This window comes from Nilaparvata lugens, chromosome 3, assembly GCF_014356525.2.
Source record: "Nilaparvata lugens isolate BPH chromosome 3, ASM1435652v1, whole genome shotgun sequence".
NCBI lineage: Eukaryota > Metazoa > Arthropoda > Insecta > Hemiptera > Delphacidae > Nilaparvata > Nilaparvata lugens.
Genome location: NC_052506.1, coordinates 96,870,674 through 96,889,657, shown reverse-complemented (window position 1 = coordinate 96,889,657; position 18,984 = coordinate 96,870,674). Strand labels below are relative to the sequence as shown.

Sequence of the window (18,984 nt, the reverse complement as noted above, 5' to 3'; positions counted from 1 at the left end):
CTATCAAAGACACTCGGACTGAGGAAAACTAGTATTCCATCTAGGATGAAGCACGAGAATTTGATCAATGGGTGATGAAAGATCGTAGAGATTGATGGCAAAGAAGACGAAAGGACATGGCATTTGGAAGCGATGAAAGATGACTGTGGAACTTGGAGGATGTTAGCTCGAACCAGAGATGAATATTACCAATTATTCAATCATTCAGAATTACACAACTTTCAGAAGAGTACCACAGGCTTAAGCCCAAAACGGCTCCAATTCTAATTTATACAACAGTCCAAATGTAGCTAGGTTATGTGTATTCTTTCCTCTATGCTCAAACGAACTGTGAGCTTCAAGAATCGGGTTCAAGCTTGCAGGAGTATGGTTGGCTGGATGTATCTCTACATCTTTGAATAAATTAATTATTGTGGATGACTGAATATTGTGGGAGTATGAGTGGTGTACTTTGCAACATTCAACATGAGAGTAAGTGCAAAATGGTAGGCGAATTGTATAAATCTGTGGTAAGCTAAGCTAGGTTTAGCTGAGCAGTCCATTAAAAAAAATTTTGATGAGGATTGAAGTCTAGAGTTATAAGAAGAAGTTAGATGAGAAATCATTCAATCAGAGGGTCATTGAAGGTAGGTCACTGGGTGAATAGATGCAGGAAGCAAGGATGAGTCAAGTAGGCAAAACATGGATTTGGTTATGGATGATGTGAATGAACGAGGAAAAACAAGGTAAGGTGGACAGAAAGAATAAAAGATGACTTACGAGAGAGAAGGAGAGAGTGAGCGTGGGAGGGATGACACTATGCATAGGGTGCTGTGGAGGTGACTGAGACGGACGTGGCAACCCCATTAAAATGAGAAAAGGCATAATATACAAAGAAGAACAATACTTAAGAGCATATCCAAATACATGATATTAAATCTAAAGACTTCAACACACATCTAACATTGGTAACAGTGGAAATAACTGGATGGAATTCGTCGATGACGCTACCGTAATGTAGAAGAATATTCGCCTAGGCTACTATCAACTTTTTTAAAATTTCAACATTATTGATAATTTTTAGTTGGTCTTACCCAAGTGAACATCTATGAAATAAATGTGGATATAATCCCAGTTTGAGCTATCCATTAATTGATCTAAATTCTATGATGAAAGAGGTTTTGGGCGAGAATATGCTTTTCTTTACTTTTGCACTCGTATTTTCCAACTGATTAATAGACGAATATATTTAATTCAAGACAAAAATATTTATTAGTATGTTATATGAATGATAAACATGGAATATAATAATCATTTTTGAATAATTATAATTTATTAATCAGTGTATACATTTTTGTATTTTAAACTTCATATGTTTGACTTATTCGGTTGTTTTCAAGTGTCACAATAAAATAGTTTGAAAACGATTTAGTGTTCTTGAAAAATACATGTACAGTTTTCTCTAGTTCATCAGTTGACATCTTTATCAGTTCTCCATCATATTCGCCTCTAAGGTGTACATTTGTTCTACTATATTGGAAAGAAATGTTGGATACCTGAGAATCCTAAGGGGCAAGGATTGGGTGGGTTGCAGTAGGCAAGGAATGAATGGATTATGGAGGACAAACGTTTCAACTATCGGTACCTCTCCTCTTCCCCACACACTGACAAGTGACACCCAAGCAAAGCTCAGTTTCCTGATATTTACTAAGCAAATTTTAAAGTAAACTCCATACCTCGGTGCGCCTATCTAAGAGAATACAAAGGTTCAGAATCCAAAGGCATGTCCAGAACAGATCGACTCTTCTCCTTCCCGCAGATATTTCTCTCAGGAAATTATGGATTTCCCCTTCTCAAGAGGGTTTTCAGTCTCACTCATGTTCTTTCTTCGACCTCAAACGAACAAGATCAAATGCTCGATATTCGTCGAATAAACTATCAATGCTTTGTGCACACCAGTGCGATTCGCAATGATAGCAATCATTTTTGAACCGTGGTTGAATGGTTGCATCGTCGCCGCCGTTATCACCGTCATACGAATCGCAGAGCCGGGCACAGGGCTTTATCCTGAATTTTTTCTTGTGCAAAATGAAGTTTTTCATTCACTCTACCACTCTGCGGTTGAAAATACCGTAAAGTACACTTATTATGGAAGTCTTTGAAGTCTTGATAAGTGAAGCCCTACATCCTTTGAAGAAAAATCGAAGAGTTGATAATTGAAATCATTTTACAGGAACTTTGTTGAACTGTGTAATTGTTTTGGATTCAAATTGATAGAAATGACTTACATTCACAATAACTCTGTATTGTGATAAAGTATTATTACTAGCTGGCAGGCTCTCTTCGCTCGAGAAAACTAGCTCAAAACCCCAAAAAATATAAGACGGCCCTCTGTACCTAATTTGAACGTTTTCTGTCAATTTGGTCTTGTAAAAGCCGTGAAAACGCAGAAAAACGCAAAAAACACTTGTTTTAGGCGTATCTTTGACCGTATGCTAGTTCAAATCCCTTCTGATACATTTTTCTACCTCAGCTGAGCCTGTGTACCAAATTTGAATAAATATTTTCTATCAATTATTATAAGAAAAAAGTGAGAAAACACTGAAAAATATTAAACAAAACACGAACATACACCGATTTTGGGCGTATCTTTGACGAAATATTGAAGTCCTCTCATTGAAAAAGCAACAAAAAAACCCTCAGATTTTGGGCGTAGGCAATGTTTTGGCGTTATTTCAAAGATTTTTCAATACAACATTTGAACACCTCAAATGATCATGTTCACCATATTTGAACATTTTTGTGAATTGGTTTTTGAAAGAGATGAGAAAACGCAGGAAAAACCACTGGGGAACGCTTATAAAATGCTGTGAATGTATATTTATCGGGCGTATCTTTGGCGTAATTTTAAAGTCCTCTAAAGAAAAAAATTCTAGACCCTAGCTGAATTTCTGTAGAGCCAAATTTAAACATTTTCTCTCAATTGGTTCTTCAAAAATGTGAGAAAACGCAGAAAAAACGTAGGGAACGCTAGAAAACCGCCTTTCTTGGGAGTAACTAGACCCTTGCTGAACTTCTGTACCAAATTTGAACATTTTCTGTGAATTAGTTCTTGAGAAGGCCTAGAAAACGCAGGAAAAACGCTTAAAAACCGCAGATCTAGGGCGGAACTTAGGCGTTATTTGAAAACCCTTCCAATTCAACATTTTTACATCTCAGCTAAACTTGTGCACCACATTTGAACATTTTTGTCGATTAGTTCTTTAAAAAAACCTGAGAAACGCAGAAAACCGCAGATTTTGTGTGTATCTTTGGAAATGTTTCCAACCCCGTTCTTAGTGCGCCTCTACAAAGCCAACTGGTCATATATGCCAAATTTGAACGTAGGCCTATTTGGTTCGGTAGATTTCAGTTCTGTTGTTTATGAATGAGTGAGAGAGTAAGTGAAAGAGATTTTTATTTTTGTCGACTTTGAGGTTTGCAGATTCATTCATCAACCGGAATAATTATAAATCAATCAGCAACTCAAATAGTTATGGCTGTTCATTAATCAGTAATCTTTACATTATTTTCAACAATTAATTATTTCGAAAAAATAGTTCCTATTCTCACAATGGTCCATTATCTCTTTATTTTTTGATTATTTAAATTACTCATTCATTGATTCACATAAAGAAATGAATCAATTTCACACGCCCAGATGAAGTCAACTAGCATAATATAGTCAACGTACGCCTTAATGCTTTTGATGTATTAAGCATCAAAACATCATAATTTATAAGTATTAACATTGAACGTATCAACTGCCACATATTCACACACACACACATAGGCCTAAGAACACAATCGAGTACACCCATGATGATGCGCGATAGGAGTTTGAGGTAGAAGAGAGAATAATCATCATCTTCCACCCGTTGCTATGGAAACTGTAGACGAATAGCTTAGATGCGGTATCTACATTGCTGATAATGCACTGTTGCACAGCCTTCTATATCTAAAGTAAGCCATGGATGTTGGCATCTTGTGATGGATTGGTTTTTGTGAAGCGTGATTCTTTTAGAAATTACAAATGAAGTCCCAAGGAGATATGGAAATAAATCATCAACTAGATAATGCAATGCAGGATTACTACCTGTAACACCTATCATTAGAAGTACAGAGCGCGGCAAAATATTATCTTGTTCTGTTTCCTCTGCCATTGAGCATCTAAAGCGAAGGGGTTGAATGGGAGTATCCATACATATCGTAATAACATTTCCTATACAAATGACACTGTTGTAATAACATTGTATATGATAATTTAAAACCCCTCAAGCCTTGTAATTGTCAAATTATTCAATCGATAGCATATGCTTACATTAGAAATTTTCAATTTTTTCTGAAAAATTTTCCTTTTATTGTCACTGCTGCCTGCCTCAACGATAAAAATGTATTCTTACTTGTGTAAAACAATTTTTCCCTTTTCCTGATTATTTCATTCCTTTCTAATAAATTTTCGTTGTTTTCCACTTTTTTTATTAATTCTCTATCAAAATCTGATGTATATTTCTTATTTTATTTTTTCACTTTGTATTTGTTTTCTTTCATCTTATACTTAAAATCTTTGAAGTGACATATTTATTTTGTCTAAGATTACTTACCTGTTGTAAATCGTTTTTTTGTAACTGGGCACCCGCCGAAAAACCTTCGGGTTTGACAGGACCCTCAATTGTTTGAATTGCGAATAACAAATTTTGATTTGATTTTTGATTGTTGATCTTCAAAATTTAGAATAAAATCATTATATAATTAATCTTAAAATAGGCTTCAGAATAATTATTGTATTCTCATAAGAAAAGAATATACAGAGTGATTCTTAATTATGGTAAATTTATTTAATACGTGATAGTAGAGGTAAAAATAAGAAAAAAGTTCTTATAAACATATATCCATAAACGCTTCATTAGCGAGCTATACCGGGTGAAAGATTTTGCCCGGAATTCAGTTCCTCTGATGAAATACACCGATGCTGAATTGTCTGGGGACTAGTTTTTGAAAAACTTATGCTGGATTCATATGGAAAAATATCTGAAAAATTGAATAAAACTAGTCTGGAAGCTGTAGTGTGATGAGTAGTTTTTGAGAAAAAAGTTGAAATATGCAAAAAAGTAAGTAGAAAAACACAGACTTCTACGCTTGATGCTCAATAACTTTCTTTAATGACCAGTAAACAAATACCTTTTCAAAATAAAAATTGTAGAGAATTTAATTCTGAAAAGAATGATGGAAACTAAATTTAAATAATAGTTAAATGAAAGTATTCCTATGTAGTACATTACACGACAAAAATTTGCTGTTTTATGAGGAGAGAACTAATAACTCATAGGTTGTAGCTGATTGCAAATAATATATTCGGTTTTTTATGAAAAGTTTTATTTTTATATGAAAGTAACATATCTAAATGTCATTAAACTTATACCAAAAGACTAAAGATGATGTTCAAAGTGACCTCCGTTGTTCTTAATGCATATGTTCAGACGTCTTCTCATCGATTGTCGGACCCGTTCAAATATTCCAGGAGTATGCTTTATCATTTCTATTCCGTTCAAAATCCTTAATCGGAGTTATGGATGTATGTTTATAAGAACTTTTTTCTTATTTTTGCCTCTACTATCATGTATTAAATTATTTTACCATAATTAAGAATCACCCTGTATAATGTGCCAAAAAGTAATAACTAGTATTCTTATTCTATGGCAATGAATTTTAATTCCAACTAAAAATATCATTTTTGGTTTTTCATCGTATGCTTCAATATTGGAAATGACTGCTGTAGTTTGAGTGCATTCGAGGCTTTATGACGATTTCACAATATTATAAGAGATTATATTCGAACACAAGAAACACGTTCGTATTTTTGGAATCCCTTAACTTGATAAATAACAGCCTTAATTGAAGATGAATTTCTCTAGATTACACAATCCAAGCTTTTTTCCCAGGGCCCTTTGGTATAATCCATCTTGTGAAGTATGAGTTGAATGGAGAGTCATAATAAAACGTAGAATAAAAATGTCATCAAACGTGGAATCAGTAGAAATAATCATATAGTGATAATGCGGAACGCGCCATATGCGAGATATTATGTACAAAAAGCAACCAGAAGTTGAATTAGTACTTATTCAAATTGAAACAACTCTTTGCAAAGGTAAAAGTAGTTTTCATTATCACCATCCACTACCTTGAATTAGTATTAAATATTGGATGTGGTAATCAAGTTCTTGAATACAAGCTTCTATTCATTCTACAGATTTTACAAGGTTTGTGGATGGATTTTTGATTTTGCGAAAGCACCTTCAATAATCTGAATGAAGATAAAATGAAAATTATTTGCTCTGAAATACATACCATGAAAGTCAAGTGGATTCAAGAAAGGAATACAAAGAGAATATAAACAAAATTATTTATTAATTCACTGTATTTACAAGCAATAGCAAATTATCAGATACTAGCAAGATTTTAGTTTTGTATTGTAAGGAGTATGTTGATGTGAACTATTATAAGGATGATATGATCTTCCTTCGCCTCATCATGGCCAACCAATCATCGAGTAGGGAGGGGCCATCGTTGGGTCCATGCCAATAATATTCTCCCTTTGCAGGTGGCTTTCCCTCCTCCAGACGAACCAGGTAGTGACTGTAACGGTATTTGATACAGCCCATCCTCATCTTGGCATGCCGCCTTATTCCTTTTATCGTTATACCTTTGGCAACACGGGATTCCGCTGCAAGAGAATGATACTATAAGCATTCATATGCGACATCATTTAATACTGTATCGTTGTGCCATGGAAATGACACGGAATTCAAACTTTCAAGCGATGATTCAGGAGAAACTTTACCTCTGTATCTATCACAGATACGATTATTCAAAAACAAACACTATTAAAAAAGAAGAACTGGAGACCAGGTAGTAAGTATTTTCACCTCACAAAAACCCATATATTACATAGATGTCATGTTGAAAATAGCTTCTTCGGCAATTGAACAAAGATGTTATCTCTTATATTTTTCATCAGGGATTACATAATATGTTTCCATCTCAACAGAATGTCAAAAATAAGGAGGGCGAATCTAGTGCTAAATGAAGCATAGCTGACAGAAATAAATGAGCTGACAGAAAATTGAGAATAATCGGAGGAGGGTATTTGGAATACTTGACCAAGGAATTATAAAAGTAAGTATTATATTGTTACATATCGTTACTAGACATCATAACAATTTTTAGGGTACGAACAGAACGGTCAGGTTAATATGTAGCTTTCAGTGTAGTGACGTTCATGTAATACATGTAACACATTGTCAAGCATGGGAGTGAACAGTACGGTTAATGGCCGGGACACACATATCCGCACCGAGCTCGCGCCGCGGCACGGCCGTGTGACGGACGTACTATGGCGAGTGAGAATAGTTATTTGTGCAACTAGTGCGCAAAGTGACAGTTTGCTGCACCGAAAGAAACGTTTACGCCCGAGCCGTAGGCGAGGGCGGAATGGTTTCTTGAGTGCAGCAGAGGAACTTTGCGCACGTATTTCACATTAAGTTTTTCCTACAGTTACCATTGAACATGAAAAGTGGGTAATTATGGGTAAAATTGCCTGAAATGCATCAAATGTTTTTCTGTGTAATTTTATTATTGATAAAAACCTTAATCCTAAAATCCTAAAGTCCTCGTTGTCCTTGGTTATAATATATAATGAATAATAATTAGCGCGTTGTGCTTGGTTGCACCTCTGCTCACTATAGCAGCCACAGCAGTCACTGTTACCAACTTCATTTTGATTTTGCTGCACTGTTGCTCCATATAACCTACTAAGTATTTTGCATTGCCATGTTGCAAATCTGGAGTGCAGAAAAATTTTTCCCGCACTAGAGCGGAAAAGTGATTCTTTGCGTTCTGTAATCAGTGCAGCAATGGCCACTTTTCAACGTAACTGTAGGAAAAACAAATAATGCTTTCAAACGTGTAGGGACACATACTACCGCACCGCGTCAGCACCGTCACCGTGTTTGTTGCCCGAGCCGTGCCCGCGCCGTCAACGACTAGTTCAGTTTACTTTTTGACGGAGACGGTGCGGGCTCGTTTAACATAGAGAGTGAAAAACTTATTGAAGAATTTCTATAATAATATTGAAGAAAAGTGAATTTTTGACAACGTTTCAAGTCTATTCAATATTGAAGAAAACGGAATTTTTCAGTTTTTTACGATCAAAGTGATGAAAAATATATGGTGGAACAGAAAATAAGTTAAACCTAGAGTAAAAGTATAACCAAATAATAAGTCACGCCAAAGGTATGATAGACATAATATAATAAATAATAAAATAAACAACAAAAAGTAAAAAAGAAGGAACCCGTGACTGTCTTAAATTTTAAATTTAAAACTAATTACGTTTAGATACATAAGGCAGAAGATAACAATTTTATTGTTGATATATATTTCCGATACATGACTGATTTTGGTATTGTTATGCACCGAAATATATACCAGCACTATGATTCTCATCGTCTACAGGAAATTAGTTTAAAATTGAAAAATATAAATTTAAATCGGATGTAAAAAGCTTTAATAGTGTTATATTATTAACAATAGTTTAACACATTCAGAAATCAGACCACAGTAGCACTACAGAACTGAGACACTGCTGCCGCTCGGCTGTCGCACGGATATGTGTGTTCTCCTACCATCATCACCGTGACGCGGACGTAGCTCGGTCGTACCTCGGCACGGGCTCGGTGCGGTTATATGTGTCCCGAGCTTGAGTCTCCATATCCGTTCAGCGCGATGACATTTAAATGATTTTGTTATTAACAGCTGATTAGTTGCATTGATCGAAACCGAAATCTACACCTCGACCCACTCGTTCTGATCACACATATTTACAGTTATACAAGAACTTGAATAATAGAACAAACATTGAATCAGAATAATAACAACATGAAGGCACCAAAGGCTCTTTATTAACTAGTGAGCCCCATGGGTTGATGAACTCGCTCAAAACTGTTGTATTGTAATCTTTGAAACCCGCAACTTTTAATTATACAGAGTTGATGAAAATCATGGAAACAGCTTAATATTTCTCCAACAAGAATAATGTGACAGTAGGTTTCATTGGGGGTCCTATTTGAAATGAAAAATTACTCTGTCGCTTTAACATCTTTGACCCTCATATGAATCCAAATTAATTTTTTTTTTTAATGAGAAGGTGGTCATGTGATACATGATTTCGATACAGAGTTCCAAGTGAAAATAAATGGCAAAAGCCGCACATTGATATGCCAACCCGTATCAGTTTGTTCTTGTAAAAGTTGTAAACTATTTGGTATATCAACCAGCTGAAATCATGTGTCAGCGCATGAAGGACTGCCTGTGCGATAGCTCCCTAATAGCCTCAGCTGATGTTATGAATGGAAAAACTGTAGTAATTGCAGCAATGAATTATTCAACCGACTAAATCACAACAAATTTCTTTCTTCTGCATTTTCAATGTTATTTTTCAACGAACTTGATCTGTAAGGAGGATCGAAGAATACATGTTCAAAATTTGAAGCTGATTGATCAATTCTTTCTGAAGTTATTGAAAAACATACAAACAGACGGGCAACGACTTTAGCCTTCAGTAAGTCAAAAGTGAGAACTCGCTAACGGTCGTTCAATTAGTCAATCTATGTATCATTGTACTTTGTCATCAATTTGAAGAAATAAAAAAAGTTTCTATGTATAAGTGTACTCTGTAATTAATTTGATAAATGAAGGAATAATTCCTATGTATCATTGTAATCTGTAGTTACTTTGGAGAAATTAAGAAATAATGTTTTGTTAAATTGTAAATACAATTCATCCAAATAAAATGTTGCTAACATGTAATATAAACTCACTATTTTAAATTGAACCTTGATGATCATGCAAGTCATTATAATGTGTATGGTGACTTGAAAAAAATTATATTAATCTAGGATTACACAGATGTTGATTTTTTAGCATGTTCATTTCTCATTGGAGAATTTAATAGCGTTGAATATAATTATTGTTCGAAGTCAATTCCACATTGAGAAAATCCAATGTTAGAATTAGGATCTGATTTGTTCATAGGAATCAGTTACTATTGATGTGCGTCCATTAAAAATGTTACAGCCAACTCATTAATAACTCTGTTGCAGCATTTGATTTTTCATGGTAGATCCACTTGCAGAATGCGTCACGAATTCATAATTATCGCTTCAATTTGAGCGGCGACTTTTTTTAGAATTTTGAAAGGAGCATTAGATTACTAGAAGCAACATTTAATTTTTAGCAGTAGGTTTCAAACATTCTAATATCGGTCAGTCTCATTAAATGTCAACTTGCTCAGTAACAGAATTGCTAAGTTCCTCCATGCTGCTACTGTCGAGAAACTGAGCGAGTAAACAAATACTGAAGAGTGGAACTTTTCATTTTCGTCTATTTATTGACTAGAGATTTCATCTTCAAAAATACGAAAAATTTCGAGAATATCGGTTCAAAATTTGATTTAAATGATCAAAGTAATCTCCATCAAATTTGGAGAGCACGATTACAACTTTCTCGAAATAGCATACATCAGAGAGTATCGATACTCTGTCCTGTTGAATTAGGCCTATTCACAATCCGTAGTAGATTGGTTATTCTATACTCATATCTAGTCCAAGTCAATTAGTTTCATTAGACTATCAGTGAATTTTGCAACATTCAATCATTTCAATACCTGAATTATTAAGCCACTACCATAGTTGGTCCCTGGATAACGGACTGTCCAATGTTAGTTATCCAGAGACTTCCTCTTGGAATGCTTGCTATAGTAGCGAAAGAAGCAATCTTTACTCTTCCAGGAATTATAAATAAAAAGAAGATTATTGCAATATTGTAGTAAATTGGTAATGGCTTGCCGTGGCTAAAACGATCCGTATGAAGTTCTGCAAAAAGTTCAACTTGCAATAAGGCCGATAAACGACGTTGCTATTCAAAGTAACTTACGGTAATAGGATTGTTTTTAAGAAGTCGAACCAATTAAAGTACAATTTCAAATTTAAAACCCATTAGAAATTTAGAATATTTTAATATAACATATATTATTGGATAACTAGAAAATATATCTCAAGTTTATCAGAGCATAGCAGAGATCATTTCGGTTCTACATCATATTCTCCAGAGCTATTGGTAGCGGGAAATTAAATATCTAACAGAGATCATGATCTATTCCCTGATCCAATCTTATCTAATATCCTCAGAAAAATTAGTTAGCCAACATACATTAAGATCATTAAAAAATGGTGGACGTAAGTTAATTTTTCATTCTACCAGCGACCTATCTTTATAGTATAATACGAGTATTAAGAATACATTAGCAAAAATAATGACGGCCAGTACAAACGTTTGGATGAACCAATTTACATTGTGTGGCTTGCGCTAAAATGTCACATCGGTGCAGGTTTCAATTGGTTTTTAAAAAATTATTTTAATTGAAGCAAAAGCTTGGTAAAACAGTTTTCTAGTATTGGGTTGGCTAAACTTAGATTGCTAAACAAAAAACCGTCATAACTCTAACCGACAAATAAGAGTCTCCGTCAATTTTATGATGTTTCCAAGCATGAATGCAGCCAAGCTGTTTGCATCATTTTAAACAATGAAATCGTTGAAAATTCATTGTGTTTTGGAGAGAGTCGCATTGATGTGTGGTTGTTTAATGATATTTAAATTGGCCAGCCATTCAGTTTGAGTGTAGCTAAAGATTTCTGTTCTGGAAAACTTCCTTCCTTGCCAACGGTTTGCCAACGGAATACGAAAACAGGATTCGAATATAAATCAAAACAGTATTCGATTTGAAGGCAGGATAGAATACGTACACAGGACAACTGGAACGTACTTTTTCCCTTAGGAGTATGATTTTGAATGCTAATCTCACTCGGGATGTGTGATAACTTTGTACAAGTTCAAGTTAATAAGTTTGGACATGGTTCAAGTTACTCAATCTAATCTAAAAATATTCCTTCATTTAAACAGCCGGAGATCATAGTTTCTACATTAAATTTGCAACAAAAAATGTCCAGTAACATGTTCTTATATCAAAGCTTAGTTTTCGAGATATATAGATTATCCAATATTCTTGAAAAACGTCATTGACTAGGAAAATATCAGTCAAAACCTAATCCTAATCCTAAGGATATGGTTGGAGAGTGGAAGAAATGTCTAATAAGATTAATATAATTTGTTTCTTTGTTTGAAGTTAGCACTTTCTTTGAACTTTTTAATAGCACCTTTTAAAAATACTTATCACTGAAAAAAAGTTCATTCGTCGAGTTCATACCCAAATTTCAAACAGTTTGAACGCTCATAAAAAGTTGAAAAAAGTCAAAGGGAGTAATTATATGAATCGTATTGGTTATTCTTCCACTTTTATATTCAAGTTTAGATTCTTGCATTGTGTCTATTCCATTGGTTCTTATCTCTAGAAGTGACTTCACTCCACTCCGGCTTAACCTAGGGTGTTAACTTCATTTTACAAACCACGGTATTTATATTTTTGCTTCGTTATTTTATGTGATGCTTGTTTGTGAAATAAATAAATTATTGATTGATTGTCTTAGACGGAGAGAAATGTTTTATTTTACCAATTATTTTCAACTTAATTAATCACAATTTATAGATGTTTTATACAAAGTGAGAGATTTATTCAATTATTTATTCATTATTAAAATTAATTCATCAATTGAGCGATTTTTTACATCTCAAGTAAACTTTTATGAAAACTTCACTATTCAACTTGGCAAAATATTCAAAATTCAAAACACTAGTCATTAAAAACTTATGAGGCATTGTTGAGAGCAGCATTATTTAGGTTAGAGTGACAAAGTGATTTTCCAAAGCAAGCGACGCTTCTCGCTAAACGAGGAAGGTATCGTCATGTATCGCTACTTCTTGAAAAAAAAATGCATGCCATGCGACAGATTTATCAGCATTCATAATGTGTAAAATAATAAAAATATTCCATTATCGGTATTAAGAATATTAATCAAAAACTAGTTTTTTAAATAAATAAGACTTTTAAGAAAATGAATTCACATTTAAGAAACACTGTTTAAAATAATGTATTGATACAGAGAGTGTCAGGTTACTTACCAACCCATAGATTACTCTTGAATTCGACATTGTGCTCCTCAACGGCCAGCTTCTGAGCTTCCTCGATGCACTGGCGAACTGCTTCGGCCCCCTTGCGAGGAACGAACTTCAGCTGATCGATGGCTTCATCGACCGACATCCCTCTCACAAAGCAAGCTACGTACCACAGTTTCTTCGGACTGTATTTTATATTCGTCTTCATGTGACACACGAACTGGAAATAAATTTATGAGCAAACAGGCAATCAATATAGAGATAGAGTTCGATCATTTTCAATTCTATAGTTAATTATGGATGATAGTAGAAAAACATCAACATTTCAACCCTTCAGGCTGATTGCCGTATCAATTTTACTTGAGATGAAACAAATTTTTGGTTGAAAAATTATAAAAAGATAAATCTTTCATATTTGTCAAAATCACATAGCTGAAAATATGTCTCATTAAAGTTTAAAATATAAAAAAAACTCTTCGAACCTACAAACAATGAGAATATCCGATGATTTTATAACATTAGGTACTGTTGACTAATTTTATGTTGAAAGGCTTTCTAGAACTATTGATTAATAAAGATAGTCTTGTTTTTATCCTTGGTACATTCAAAATATTTATGAAAAATTTGAAGTTAATCAGTGATGTATTTTTGATGTTATGATGTTTCACATAAATCTAGAAAATTGACCTATTACCATAGTTAGAGAGAAGATAGATTGATGGATAGATAGCAGATAGATTTATTGACACATGGATTGATTTGACACATCATGACAGAGTCTAGATGCTAAAACCATTAGGAAGTGGATTACTAATGTAAGAGCAACAGAATCCACTCCCCAGAGAACCAGTTGGCAAACCTCAAAATATTATTGCAGTGAGAACCCTGTCATGAGGTTTAAGAGTCCAAATAAACTGCTTACAAGCAGCAATCTGCATCGCTACTACTATTCTTTAAAAAAAAAAAAAAATGTTCCTAGGCCAAATACAAATACTCGATGCTCACAAGACCACGGCATAGTCAATTCTAACAGCTTAGGTTAGCCACTATCTGTAGGAAATGCATTATGAACATGCATGTTTATCATGCACTCACACATGTTCATCATGCATATTTTGTCATTAGCGAGAGGCTTCTAACATAATAAATAACAATAAATAAACCACTGGAAAATTACAAATTATAATGATGGAGAAATATTTTAACCTCAAATAGTGCAGCGAAGAAAAAAAATCGGAGATACAAAAACCTAAAGACAACAAATTTTGCTCGAAGACTTTCGCTGTGATGACAATATTTTATGACGAAATGTGTATCATGCATGTCTTGCAATTAGTGGCCGCCTCAGAATAGCATGATTTCCTCCACCTAACGCCATTAGTCCCACTCCGTTGTCACAAGAGCATTCCTCAGCGATTGTTTGAAGAAGTCCATAATGCCTCACCTTGTATCGGGTTATTCTAAATGATGGACCCATTTTCAAAAATGCATAATTACGTAAATGTACATAAAATATTTTGGGCCCCAATATATTTAGAATATTTTGGACGCGCAGTCAGCCGGATGGGTGGTCACTTACTCCATGACCGGGTACTCATGACTAGGGCAGCCAAATTTTGGCTGCTGGTTGAATACCGAGCCCGGCTATCATACTGGTAGCCAAAACGTGGCTGCCCAAAATTTAAAACAATGCCCGGTAAGGGAGTGAGTTACTGCCCGGCTGGCTGCCTAGTTCAATGGCGGCCCAAGGTATTCATTGTAAAAAAGTTTTGGAATTTAAAACTTCCATTGGTAAAGAGATTGTTCATTTTGGATTAGTACTGTAATAATTATTAGTTTTTTTTTAAATAGATCCATAAAATAACTTTTTCCTACAGTTACGTTGAAAAGTGGCCATTGCTGCACTGATTACAGAACGCAAAGAATCACTTTTCCGCTCTAGTGCGGGAAAAATTTTTCTGCACTCCAGATTTGCAACATGGCAACGCAAAATACTTAGTAGGTTATATGGAGCAACAGTGCAGCAAAATCAAAATGAAGTTGGTAACAGTGACTGCTGTGGCTGCTATAGTGAGCAGAGGTGCAACGAAGCACAACGCGCTAATTATTACTATTATATATTATATCGAGGACAGCAACAGCACAGTGCCACCACAGCACACACCACACAGCCGCCTCGCCATTCAAACACTACTAAGTTATTTGATGGATTTCAGGCAATTTTACCCATAATTACCCACTTTTCATATTCAATGGTAACTGTAGGAAAAACTTAATGTGAAATACGTGCGCAAAGTTCCTCTGCTGCACTCAAGAAACCATTCCGCCCTCGCCTACGGCTCGGGCGTAAACGTTTCTTTCGGTGCAGCAAACTGTCACTTTGCGCACTAGTTGCACAAATAACTATTTATAGGGCCTACAAAATTTATTGTCTTGAAAAAACAATTTTGAGATTGACATCCCTCTCACAGAATTTTATAAATTTATAGCAGCGTGAACGTCAAATCTACTATTTTGTTGATACAGGTAGCGACAAAGCTACCCAATGGTTTTCTCCAAAAGTGGGCAAATTTTGTCATATTGAGGGTTTTATTAAAATTAAAGAATTTTAATCATAATATTATGTAACAAGCCACATTTTCAGGAAGTAAGGTCCTCAGGCTGTGGATACGCTTACTGATTTGAAAGTCATAAAGAACCGGCCACAAAGAAAGCTAACTGCTACCTGCAATCCCATAAATTTCTGTATCTTATGCCGCATCCACATGTTGGCCCAATGGAGGCCAATGACGACCAGCGCCAGTGAGTGGCCAACGCTGACTACCGCTGGCCTTCATTGGGCACTGGCAACATTGCAGGCTGGGCCAACATGTGAATGCGGCATTAGATAATACAAAGAGTGGCCCAGAACGCGATGATACGTGCATTTAAATGGATGGACAACATTTTCAACATCTGCTGTAATTTCGAAATTCAAGTGATGTCAATAAATTGTTATTTACACACTGGACTAGGAGTTTAAATTGAACACCCTGTAGTTCTTTTCAAATTGGAATATTTTCAGTACAATAAATTAAATATCTTTGAAAAATGACCGATATTTAGTCAACTGAAAACACGTAAATAACGTAATATTTAAAATAAAATGAGTTGAATATCTAATTACGCTTTGTCAAAAGTTCTTTAACATAATCATGCAATAAGCTTATTCATTTCTTAAATTGAGAAGTTAATTACTTGGTCAAATCTCGTTCAATAAAATGTACTTACTGCTGGCCTTCTTGGTTCATCAGGAGATTGTGGAGGGAATATTTGATCATTGTAAACTGGCCAACGAGTTGGTTCACTGAATACTAAGTCTTTCTTTGTTGCAGGAGAAGAGGTATGCAGAGCTTGGAAGTATACACTTGGTAGAAAATTGGTGAAATTTTTTGAAGCTAAAGCTTTCCCAATGTTCGAAAGACACAGCATACTGTAAAAGATAAAGTTGATATAATACAATACAAATTCATTTAATTTCTCGATAATAACATTACAATTGTGTTTGTTCGTGCGTGTCAAGTGATCTATATGCCAATATTCCAGTAGTAATCCACTGTTCTAACAGAATTGTCATTAAATAGGGATGATATTCAAACATGATATTCTATTTTTGTTATCAGCAACTAGAAAAGCCTTATCATATGCGGTAACACATTGTATATTGAATAAGGAGGAATATGAAGAGAATTTATTTACTAATAAAAGGCAGATAATTTAAGCTTAAGTTTTTAAAAAATATGAAAAGGTCATGTCTTGTGCATTTTGGTGCAAGACAACATTCTTTTAAATGTTCGGCTCCTATCCAATTTTGCCCTAAGTTATGTTGGTTTTTACAACATGTGTTTGTTGCTGCCCAGACTAGAAGATTCTATGCTGTCCTGGCTTCCTTGTTTTTAAGGTGGAAGACACTGACTAGTTTTTGATGTATACACCTTCAGGAGATTATCTTTGTAGTAACAGCCTTGGGATTGAATTACCTATATAATGTTAATGTCAATAATTTCTATTTGGTTCAGCGGAGCCACCAACGCACTGGCGGCAGGTTGCGCTAGCAACGCACAACGCCGGGCTAACGCGGAATTGCTGGCGTTGATGTCACTTTTATAACTTGCACAATGGATTTACTATTGACAGGATTTTGAAAATTTGAAAAATTATGAAGATATTGATGTATTTGAAAAAGAGTTGAAAAGCTTTTTGATGGATGGAGTATTCTATACCAGCGGAGACTTTACGTGTAGAGAAAATTCCTTTGTGTGATTCTATTTTTTTTGTGTTACCGTATTTGTTATAAATTTTGGCAATTCCTATACTCTGGGAAGATTTCAAAGAAGCTATGGTACATCCACAGTGCAAGTTATACGAGCGGCATGAACGTCGGCGAACTAGCGTTATCCCGGCGTTGTTCGTTTCTAGCGCACCTGCCGTGCTAGCAAAGCGACGGAGACAGCGCTGAACCAAATTAAGTTAAGTTGATGACGACAATCTTGGTAAATGACAACACGTGTTTGTGTGTTTAGCGCTGCGCTGGTATATAGAGGATCACATTATAATGGCAGTGGAAAAAGATAGGAGAACAGCGTTGCTGAATCTCTGCCTTGCTAGATCATATTTCTAAATTGTTGAACAACGATCTGGTAGCGTTGCGGATAGCACAATCTGCTTTGTAAATAATAGACAAGGATACCAACACCAATGTTAATCAAATACTGAAATACTGACAATACTGACGTGGACCACATTATAAAGCCACGTATAACATTTAGCGCCCAGTTTTTTGCGACATTACCACTAGGGCAATAACGCTGGAATAACATGGCTCTTTGGAAGAAATTATATCAATTTTCATAAATTCTACACTTACCCGAGCTTATGCTATTACATAATAAAACATACATGTAGATTACAAGTACACTGTGCTTTTGGAAAGTAGAATGGTGCAATAAAAAAAACTTATGGTTAAACGGATCACACAGCATTGGCATATTGCAGTATCAAAATGAGCAATCACTAAAAAATGGAATTCATAACCTAAAAGCATTAATACGGTTAACCTAAAAACATATATAGGCCTAGGGCTACTAAATTGAAGAAATTACATTAATTTTAACAAAAACCTCATTGAATTATAACTTGAATCATACATGTTAAACTGTAAACCGTGACTGAGTAAGACCGAAGGTACCTAAGAGTTAAAGTAGGCAAGGAAAACGGTAATCCGGCCTCATGTTTAACAAAAGACAGCAACGGTGCCACTCAAGTACGGTACACGATAAAATAATAACTTTGGTTTATTGATTTTTAAAATTGAAAATTTGGAATATTATGCATTTTTATAACTTACCTACCTCTTCATCAACTATTTTCCCAGAGATGAGTGTATGAAATTTGTAAATGAGAATAATTACTATGCTACTATAACAAAAAAAATTGATTAACTATTTTAAGTTATAATTCTGCAGTTTTATTTTTAAAAAATAATGATATCTATTTAAAGCATTTTAGATTTTACTTACATTCTTTCAAATACAGATAACCTATAAATGAATGAGTATCTACGTCTACGATCGACCTATCTACTATCGAGTATCGAGTTGTCGGGTTTGGTTGACAAATATTGATATATCGATATCAGTACAATAAAGCAAGCTTTCATAACGTAGAATCATAATTAAAAAAAAATAGTGTACGCAATAATTCTTTGAAAGACTTTAGATGCAATCCACATTTTGAAGATATTTTTAATTCCTGGAAAATAAATAATAGGTACAATATAACACTTTGAAAAATTGATCT

At 34.6% G+C, this 18,984-nt stretch overlaps 1 protein-coding gene across 5 annotated transcripts; it reads right to left on the bottom strand.

The window, feature by feature from the left end:
- Window positions 1–6,407: 6,407 nt before the first annotated feature.
- On the bottom strand, window positions 6,408–18,819 carry LOC111050008 (39S ribosomal protein L22, mitochondrial). Of its 5 annotated transcripts, none has more exons than XM_039425203.1 (4): window positions 18,705–18,819; window positions 16,417–16,618; window positions 13,153–13,366; window positions 6,408–6,742 (listed from the first exon to the last, which is right to left on the bottom strand). In XM_039425203.1, the coding sequence occupies exons 2-4, from the start codon at window positions 16,615–16,617 to the stop codon at window positions 6,516–6,518; spliced, it is 642 nt and encodes a 213-aa protein (XP_039281137.1). In that variant the 5' UTR covers window position 16,618; window positions 18,705–18,819; the 3' UTR covers window positions 6,408–6,515. The 5 variants fall into 5 exon arrangements, with proteins under 5 accessions (XP_039281137.1, XP_022191929.1, XP_022191928.1 ...); XM_022336237.2 differs by having other exon boundaries at window positions 18,533–18,774; XM_022336236.2 differs by having other exon boundaries at window positions 18,537–18,768.
- Between the last annotated feature and the right edge of the window lie 165 nt (window positions 18,820–18,984).